Source organism: Triticum urartu, chromosome 5 (genome assembly GCF_003073215.2).
Source record: "Triticum urartu cultivar G1812 chromosome 5, Tu2.1, whole genome shotgun sequence".
Classification (NCBI taxonomy): domain Eukaryota; kingdom Viridiplantae; phylum Streptophyta; class Magnoliopsida; order Poales; family Poaceae; genus Triticum; species Triticum urartu.
Window position 1 is genome coordinate 431,382,560 of NC_053026.1, and position 9,989 is coordinate 431,392,548.

The 9,989-nt window shown below is 51.8% G+C and overlaps 1 protein-coding gene across 1 annotated transcript; it reads right to left on the bottom strand.

The window, feature by feature from the left end:
- Nucleotides 1-3,956: 3,956 nt before the first annotated feature.
- LOC125556153 (heat stress transcription factor B-4c-like) lies at nucleotides 3,957-5,803 on the bottom strand. The gene is made up of 2 exons (XM_048718938.1): nucleotides 5,271-5,803; nucleotides 3,957-5,164 (listed from the first exon to the last, which is right to left on the bottom strand). Exons 1-2 carry the CDS (start codon nucleotides 5,523-5,525, stop codon nucleotides 4,253-4,255), a joined length of 1,167 nt encoding a protein of 388 aa, XP_048574895.1. The 5' UTR covers nucleotides 5,526-5,803; the 3' UTR covers nucleotides 3,957-4,252.
- Between the last annotated feature and the right edge of the window lie 4,186 nt (nucleotides 5,804-9,989).

Sequence of the window (9,989 nt, forward strand, 5' to 3'; positions counted from 1 at the left end):
CAATCAAAAGACATTCAGTCGACCACAAACAGGACATCACGTGGTGAATCGGAAAGATACTTGATAAAACAGAAATATACCTGCTCCGGCTGGCGCGAGTTGTCGAATGGAATCACCCTCCTGGATCCCCGAGGGTTGTCTTTGTTGCCAGTGATTCCCCTCAACCAGTTCTCCAAGATATCCTCGCTGACCTCCTCCGGGTGGATCCGAGTGGTATCCTCGAGCCCAAAGTACATCCACATCGGATGATCGCGCGCCTGAAGAGGTTGGATGCGTCGACCGAGAAAGACCTCCAACAGATCCATCCCAGTCACTCCGTCGTGGACAAGCTGGACGACCCGTTCAACCAGCTCCTTAACCTGCGCCTTCTCTTCTGGAACTACCTTCAGGGGAGCAGGCTTCTCCACTCGAGCCAAGGAAAAAGGAGGAAGTCCAATCGACTAGCCAAGGGTTGGCTGATCCTTGCAGTAAAACCAAGTCGACTGCCAGCCCCGGACCGAGTCAGGAAGGATCATCGCTGGGAAAGTACTCTTGCTCCTCATCTGGATCCCCAGACCACCGCACATCTGGATCACCCGCGTCCTCTCGTCACTCGACTTGGCCTTTTTGTCCGACTGGGAGCGGCAAGTGAAGATGTGTTTGAAAAGCCCCCAGTGCGGTCGACAGCCCAAGAAGTTTTCGCACATGGACACGAAAGGGGTCAGATAGACTATGGTGTTCGGAGTGAAATGGTGGAGCTGAGCCCCAAAGAAGTTCAAAAAAACCCGGAAGAAAGGGTGGGGAGGCAGTGAGAATCCGCGATCTACGTGGGTTGCTAGGAGGACACACTCACCCTCTCTAGGCTGCGGCTCGGTTTCGTCCCCCGGGAGCCGAGCCGACTTGTGGGGGATCAATCCCCCGTCCACCAGGTCGTCGAGGTTGTCCTGCGTGATTGCCGAGCGGATCCAGTCACCCTGGATCCAGCCCGCCGGCAGGCCAGACCTCGACGAGGATCCGCCCCGGCTGGTCCGCTTGCCCTTCGCCTTCGCGGTCGCCTTCTTCGCGCGTTCTAGCGCCGCCGTCTTATCCTTCCCCATGGTGGCAGATCGAGCTCGAGCGGAGGTCCGACGACGAGGCGGAATCGAGAGTGGCGGAGAGATCGGGAGAAAGAGAAGAGAGAATGGGGGCGTGCGGAGCAGAGGCCTGGCCCGAGACCTTTTATAAGGCCTTCCACCGAGTGGCTGACTAGTGGACCCAAGCGATCTAAACAAATCCCGCAACAGTCGCGCGCGCAGTACGTGGCGAAAAAGGTGGCGCGGGGATCGAGGAGACTTACCTAACCCGTCCCGATAACCTCGTTTCCTCCCGTCTGGCGCGCTTCCCAAAATTCGAATCCCGCGAGATCCGCGGAGAGCGGAACAACCTGTCAGACTGAAGACAAACACCCTCTACATCATCACTCGGAATTCAACCATGAAAGTTCACTCGACAACAACCAAGAATGGACCAAGGCGACTGAGAAAGGAGTCGACGTCGTCTCCTCAACTCATTGTTTCAGGACCAGACATATTCATAGCACAAAGAGTGGGTCAGAAGTGTTCTCAACCCCTTCCTCACTCAAACCCTGATCCATTCGGGGGCTAATGATGAAGCTATGTACCTAGGGTAGGGTCATGGACCTGTCCAGCATACCCTCCCCAAGGACATCTTTACAAAGAATCAGAAGCAGTCGAAGAGAAAACATCATCCACTCGACCATGAAGATGTGCTCACTCGACTTCCTTGAAGACACTCGACCACCTTGAAGACGAGAAGCCCCCCACTCTGCAACGGTCGTAACTTAAACCATAGTATTATGATCATTTATAACACTTTATTGTAGATGTTACCAGTAACGCCCCACCTTTATGAACATTGAACCCTGTGTAATGGAGGGGAGCTGGGGTCCTGGCGCACTCTATATAAGCCACCCCCCTCCTCTGCGATAAGGGTTCACACTTTTGTAAACACACACACACACATATAATCCAGTCGACCACCTCAGGGCACCGAGACGTAGGGTTGTTACTTCCTCCGAGAAGGGCCTGAACTCGTAAAACTCGTGTGTACAACTACTCCATAGCTAGGATCTTGCCTCCTCATACCTACCCCACATTCTACTGTCAGTCTTAGATCCATGACACCCAGGGCTTCCAAGTGAGGCTCCAAGTCGGGGAAGCAATAGAACCATGGAAGAGCGCGAGGTAGCAGGACTTGGCGGAGTAAGTGCCGCTCTCAGTCCATTTCCAGCGGATGGAGTCTGGTGAGTTTTGGAGCGAGATGCCACTGAGGCGCCGCCAGATATCCACGTACTGGATGGTGGACTCCACCCCCAGGGCCCCTTGGATGTCGCCGATCCAGGACCTGCGAGGGATTGCCTTAGAGACCAGCTGGCGAGAATGGCGTCACTTAGGAACAAGGGCAACAAGGACGGGAGCAATCTCGACGATGGAGGAACCGTTGAGCCAGGGGTCAATCCAAAAGCGGCACTTATTGCCGTCACCAAGTGTCCAGGAGGTCGAGGCACGAAAGATTTGTCTCACGTCAGAAGCGGCGGGCAGGTATAATATAGATTTTGGAAATCACTATTGTGAAAATGTAATACTCCCTCCATTACGAACGAAATAGAGTTATACTTTTGTCCTAGGTCATAAAACTAAGTTTGACTAAGCCTATACAAACATATGAATGTATACAACACCAAATTAGCTTCACATGATCCATGATAAAAAAATATTTCCATCTTAGATATGTTTAATGTTTTAGATTTTAGCATATTTGTATACAGACTTTGTAAAATATAGAGATCAATCAATTCATGACAAAACTAGAAGATTAATTAATTTGGAATGGAGGGCGTAGTTTTTTTTGGGGTTTAAGAGAATAGCAAAATACTAAAAGAGAAAAAGAGAAGAAAAGATGAAGGAAAACGTAAGCTATAAAGAGGGGCCGCTGGGGGTACAGCGGAAAGGCTTTTTTCATGCTGGTTGCAGCAGGCATGCGTGTAAGCCGGTACGTGTACCTAGTAGTGAAGAAAAGGGGCATGTGGAAGAGCGGAGGGAACTACACCGGCGTGGGGTCCTGCGCCTGCATGCTGCGGACCGGGGGAATCTGGCAGAACTATCACGTTCCGAGGGAACGGAAGGCAGTCAGAGTCCTCCGGACCGGACGACCTCCCTCCCTTTTGGGTTCTCGGAATATCGTGGGAACCCCGCCCGCCTTGGCTCGGCCTGGTCTCTCTTTTCCTCTCCTCTCCCCGCCACCCCACCCCCCCTGCTGCCTGCTGCCGCCCTCGCAGCAGCAACAAACAGCAGAAGCGAACAGTGGAAGAAACAGAGCCCGATGCCGATGCCACCTCCCCTCGCCCGAGAGAGAGGGAAGCAGCAGCCAGAGGAGATCTCTTGCTTGCCCGGCCTCTACGTTTCCGGCTCCGGATTAGACTTCTCAGCATCTTCTCCAGGCTCAGCCCTCTCTAATCATCACGCGGCCGCTTCTCGGGTTTCCCGGGCATGCATTCCGCAGCCTACGTACTCCTGCTCTCTATATTCACATGTCAAGCAGCCAGCCAGCCTAGGGCTACAACCTACAAGTAGCTAGTGCTCGTACTGGTACTACTCTACGGCATGCAGTACTCTACCTTACGTCTCAGAAACAAGCGATACTCGCTCGGTGAGCTACGACCTGTGTGTGCGTGTGTGCGTGTGACCAATGGGCTCGAGCCTGCCGCAATGGCTGCAAGGCAACAGGCAACAGCCTTTCCCCATCTTTGACTCGCCGAGCGCACGCAAAAGGCAAAGGCAACCAAAGAAAGCGATTTTAAATCGAGGATGCTGCTGACTTCCCGGACTAGCCGTGCAAACAAAAGATTTGCCATCAGCGGCGCCACAGTTCATCTGCTGCTTGCTACTACAAACTGGTTATCAGATTCAGAGCAGTACTGTACAAAAAACACCGGATTGGCTTCGATTAGTTCGGGCACATGATGGCACTTGCTCTGAGTGCTGGGCGATTAGAGTCTACAGACAGAACCCTAGCTAAGCTAAGCACTGGCTAACTTTAGGAGGGAGGGAGCAACAAACTAACAACTGGTCTACAGTAGTAGGAAACGGAACACGTCGGTCGGATTAGAACACAGCAAAATGGTCCGCGGTTGCATGCAGCAACGCGGATGTTACCCTGCTTGCTTGCTTGCTTGCTAGGTGAGTGAGCTAATACTAACTAGCTATCTAGCTAGCTAACTCCTAGCTGGAGACGAGGCGGCGCAAGGCTGCGACGGCGGCGCCACGGACAGGCTCAGGTCGTCGCTCTCGAGCGCCAGCCGGGCCTTCGTGGCAGGGGGCGTGGACGGCAGCTCCTCCTCGGGGGAAGGCGGTCTCTTGCTCCCCGCGCCGACCGGGGCGGCGCTGAGGTGCACGCCGAACAGCTTCGTGGGCGCCGACAGAGCCGCGCTGCTGCTGCCGGCCTCTCCGCCGCTCTTCTCCGCGGAGAGGTGGTTGGGCGGAGGCGAGAGCTCGTCGGCGATGGTCAGGGAGCTGCTGGACGTCGTGCTCCCGCCGGAGGTGTTGAGCCCGTTCCCGGCGCCGGTGCTGGCCGGCGGCATCTTGCGCGGCTGCATGCCATTGCCGAGGCCCTGGAGGAACGTGGCCGCGGCCGGGCTGGGCGCCACGGGGCGCACGTGGTTCTGCACGAAGTAGATGATGTCGTTGTAGAGCTTGCGCATGTGGGACAGCTCCTGCAGCAGCGCCGTGTTGCTGCGCCGCAGCCGCTCGTTCTCGTCCATCAGCACCGCCGCGCTGGACGCGCGGCCGTTGCCGTCCGCCCCCGGCGAGGGCGCGGCGGGGCCGCCCAGCGCCAGCAGCCGAGGCGCGCCCTGGTCGCGCCAATGCGGCTGCATGAACGGGACGCCCATGCCAGCGTGCGCCGCCATTGCCCCGTCCTCGCCCACGAACTGCTGGTGGTGATGCGCGACCGAAACGCCCGGGTGGAACAGCGGGAAGTGCGGGGGCGCGAAGAAGGGCGGCGGGGACGACGACGTGGTGGACCCGGACGTCTTCCGGCGGTGGATCTCGCAGAGCAGCTGCTTCTCCCCCTTGCGGAAGAACTCGTTGGCGAACTCCCACCGCTCCGGCACGACCTTGCGGAACCCCTGCATTGCGACATTGCCACACCCCGTCAGTCAGCCACCGTTCCATGCATGCGTCGTGAACCCAACCAGCCAAGAAACAGAAGCGGAAACGGCGGCGGGCGCTTACGTAGGTGTTGAGCTGGCGGACGAAGGAGGAGAAGTTGTTGTGCTTGAAGTAGTTGGGGAGGATGTCGCGGGCGAACTCCGGCGGGCGCCAGACGACGAAGGTGGAGACCCGGTCGTCTCCCCAGGAGACGATGTGGTCGGTGGCGGGGTCGTCGACGAGCTGGTACGTCTTGGTCAGGAACGGCGCCGGCACGGCCTTCTGCGCTGCCGCCTGCGCCGCGGCGTCGGACTCGGACCAGCTCCCGCACCGCTCCATCGCGCGCGCTCCCGCTCACCCGCCGGGCTAGAGGGCCTACTGCACTGAAACAGTTGGAGGAAGAGTCGGCGGAGGTTTCTAAACCACTCCACTACCAGGACTAGGGAAGCTCGGCTCGGGGTTTTAACTCTAACTCGGGGTGTGAGTTTGAGGTGGTGGCTCTGGCTTTAACCACCAGGGTGGTGGTGACTGGTGAATACGGAGGGAAGAAGGAAGGGAGGAAGGGAGGGAGGCGGGCGAGTGGGTCTGCCTCGGGGAGCGTGCGCGGTGGCTGGGGCGGGGGAGGAGTGGGCGGTGGGGGTGGTGGGAGGGAATATGTGTCGTCGCTGCGTCTGTATGTCTGTCTGGGTGTTTCGCTTCGGAGGGAGGGATCGGGAGTTCCGTCTTGAGATCCAACTTTCAAGGCACGCCCGTGACACTTCCGCCAGCCACTGCCCTCGCTCCGTTTGTTTTCTCGGTTTACTCGCGGATCTTTTGCGGCCTCTTTTAAATTTTAACCCTTTCCATCTTCAAAATACTCACTCCGTTTCTTTTTACTCTACATATCGAGGTTTGTCTGAATTCAAACCCTCGATTTCTTTTGTAGATGTTGGTATTTTTTAATGTATATTTGGTCAAACTTTAGAAAATTTGACTTATGACAAATCGAATATACAGAGTAAAATCCCCGCAAAAAAAAGAATATATACGGAGTAAAAAGAAACAAAGGGAGCATTTCCTTTACTACACCCGACCCCTTTTTCCGCCAAAAATCAAAGTGGGAAATACCTTGTACATTTCGCGCCGGACAGGCAAGCGCTGCGACAGTCTTGGAAGCATCTCAAATCCGATCGCTCTTTTCTTTTCTCGTCGCAGAGAGACGAGAGGAAATGGAAGCAGTGCCGGCCATTCCTATTGGCCAGTCAATGTCACACAGTATATGCCGCAGAAAAATGATAATTGGATTTCCGCCATCGCACGTGACCTCTTCTAGTACTAGTAGCAGCGTACGAAGGGGCACATAGGCTCCTTTGGATGGTTGGACGGATGGATCAGATCACTGTTCCAAGTCCCATGTGGCCTAACCGGTGCGCATCACGTGCTGTCGCACGTCCCAGGCGCGGGGTTTCTCTATTTGCTAGGATTACTGCTGCTGAGTAGAGATTTTCTGTGTGACCGTCCTTCGCCGCGGAGGAGCAAAAAAACAAATTTACAAGCTTTGCCCTGGAGGCCGGAGGAGTATATTGCACTGCAAGATATGCTAACGCGAACCTGCGTGGATAACTGGATATATTTCTTCCGGCTCTGACAATGGTTAACGGATTTGGCCAATGTGTCTTTGGTGGCTTGAAAATAAAGTTGGCTGGGTGGCCGTGGCGATAATTGCTAATAGAGCTCCGGCCTTGTGGACCCCGAGTTTTGAAATTATAAAAACTCAAATTTTGAAGTTACGAAAAAATCTAAAAAAAATTACACATATAGATAAGAATGTATCTAAATAATTTAATTATTTTTTCAACTCCACAGAGGTCGGGATCCAAAAATCCACTCTGTATTCATGATGGCAAACCTCACACCAGATGGAGCTCTTGTATTTGTTGCGGTCATAAAATTAATAATTTGGGATGGACAAATACGTAATGTTTTTACGTTCAAAAAACTTGCAATGTTTTTTTTTACTTGACAACATAAAGGTGCTATATTATTTGATAAAAAAGGTACATCATGGAGCAATATATTCGCATGCACGAAAAAAAACAGCATGATACGACCCGCCAAAAAATCCGCTCCGAGATAAATGTATGTGACATGCACTTTTGGGTTTGTCGATGTGATGTAGATATTGTGATTACAAACAAATGTTGGAAATTAACGCACAATCGATGGTGATCTGAACACCGCGCAACAAAAATAAAGTAATTTTATCACCACTTCTTTGTTAATAACTCACAAATTGTTAGTCAGTCACAAAAGCCATAACTTAGCACGAAACAGAGCAAGTTCGATCAGCCAATACGTCTATTGCTTCATGCCTAGTTCTTGTAAGTTCTTCATCCATGAAACTTACATACCACCATCAACTCCGACGACGTACTCAAATTGTGTAGTTCATGTGGAAACGCATTTCTGCAATCTTGTGTGCGATGACATCGCTTCCCCTGCATAAGTCATTAGGTATCTAGATGTGGACATCCTACGGTCCTTGTTACCGGCATAATTTGAATATGCACAACCCTGCAATACATGATCACCACCTTCAAAGCATAAACAAGATGTAGAAGCTCCCTTGGATACCTGGAATCCACTTCACTCCTTCCTAATGAGCTTTACCTAGATTTTTATGAATCGACTAAAATCTACAATTGCATAGGCAATATCAAGCCTAGTGCACCCCACGGCATACATGAAACGGCCCACATGAGATTCATATGGTACTTTACTCATTTCATCTTTCTCCTTCTTGCTTGTAGGACACTGCTCAATAGTCAATTTCTGGTGGCATGCAAGCGGAGAGTTTCTTGCGGCATCCCCAGGCTTTACACTTTATGCTTCCGGCTCGTATGTTGTGTGGAATTGTGAGCGGATAACAATTTCACACAGGAAACAGCTATGACCATGATTACGCCAAGCTATTTAGGTGAGACTATAGAATACTCAAGCTTAGTTCTTTCTTAACTCGTCCTAAATCCTACATGACAAAAGATTTGCTCAGTGTCTTTTTGAGGAGAGCAATTCTCTTTGTGGACAAATCTTCAAGTGCATGAATGATACATCTTTCAGTGAACAAATTCTCTGAGGAATGTCACCTACAAGAGGAACCGATGAAGATAGGTTCAGCCCAGAAAGAATTAGGTAACTTTGCATGAGAGAGCATCATTGTGACCCTCTTTGTGAGTGTGTTGTTCATTCTCTTTGCAAGACCAATGAGGTGAGGTGTCTTTGGTGTTCTTTTCTCTAGCCTAAAGGAAAACTTTTCGCAATACCTTTCAAAAGGGTATCGATTATGATGAGACCTCGTGCGGGATTCAACTACTTCACGAATCGCGAGGCAATCGAGAGTCCGTGCATGGCATGGCAGGGTACCTTTCAAATGTTTTTTGTTACTTGTACAACCTTTTCATAATTTTTGGATTGAGGTGAATCTTATGCTTCCTTTCGACTTTTTCTAACACCGTGTATATTTATTGTATACAATAGAAAAATAATGATTAAACAAGTTACTAGGCCTTATTTGGGGATCGAAGTGGAGCTACTGCTCCTTGAAATTTTCAGTTTTGCTAAGCATCAGGTGGTTGAAAATTTTGTGTCATCAGTCAATTCCCCGCAGCACATGGCCAAGGCGGGGACGACATAAGGAGCGGCAGCGTCGAGTGTCGGCCTTGCCGAGGCCGGGCTAGGCCCTCACCGCAGCCGGTGACGACGCTATGAGCGGTAGCGACCTGCGTCGTCTCAGGTGGAGGCGAGGAAGAAATTTAGTGCGGGGTCAGGGGTGAAGGGGGTTGTTCATTGGGGCAAGACAAGAGAGATGGCAGGGAGGCGACCAACATGGTGGTGGGTATGAATGATCGAGGTCGAGGGAGGAGGGGTGAGGCGGTGATAGATGAACAAGTAACCAATCTGTTTTGAGCCGTTGGATGAAGATGTATCGAGGATAAAAGTTCTTTTTTGCGGGGAAACCAGAGAGCTTTATTCATATGGAGGCATTCTTGGGACAATCAGCCAATAGGCTGGTCACCAAAAAGCCAGGAGTCTCCTCAAGCCAGCTATCGGCCACATTCCAAGTGCAAGTGCGCTTTGCACAAAGATGCGCCGGGTCATTAGCTGACCTGTTTACATGTTGAATATCAAAGAAAGTAAAATTATTACATAGCTCTCCTATCTCTAACAATAAAGGAGCGACAATTGACCGAGAATTGTGGCGAGAGTTCCAGAGCGTCACCATCTTCAAGCAATCAGTTTCCATTACCACATGTGAGAATCCTCGAAGTGAAGCGAAACGAACCCCATCTCGTAGTGACAAACCCTCCATAATCAAGGGATCAGAAATACCCAAATATGGTTTGCACCATGCTCCCAGGAACACCGAAGAGGATCTAGCTGTTGGGGAACATAGTAATTTCAAAAAAAATTCTACGCACACACAGGATCATGGTGATGCATAGCAACGAGAGGGGAGAGTATCGTCCACGTACCCTCATAGACCGTTAAGCGGAAGCGTTATGAAAATGCAGTTGATGTAGTTGTACGTCTTCACGATCGACCGATCCTCGGTACCAAACGTACGGCACCTCCGCGTTCAGCACACGTTCAGCTCGGTGACGTCCCGCGAACTCACGATCCAGTAGAGCTCGGGGAAGAGTTTCGTCAGCACGACGGCATGGTGACGATGTTGATGAAGCTACCGCAGCAGGGCTTCGCCTAAACACCGCTACAGTATGACCGAGATGGATTATGGTGGAGGGGGCACCGCACACGGCTGGGAGA

Bases quoted from the DNA above. Each gene is read 5' to 3' on its own strand.
- LOC125556153 (XM_048718938.1), bottom strand. From the start codon at position 5,525: ATGGAGCGGTGCGGGAGCTGGTCCGAGTCCGACGCCGCGGCGCAGGCG. The intron at 5,165-5,270 runs GTAAGCGCCCGC...GTCGCAATGCAG, and splicing joins TCCGCCAGCTCAACACCTAC to GGGTTCCGCAAGGTCGTGCC.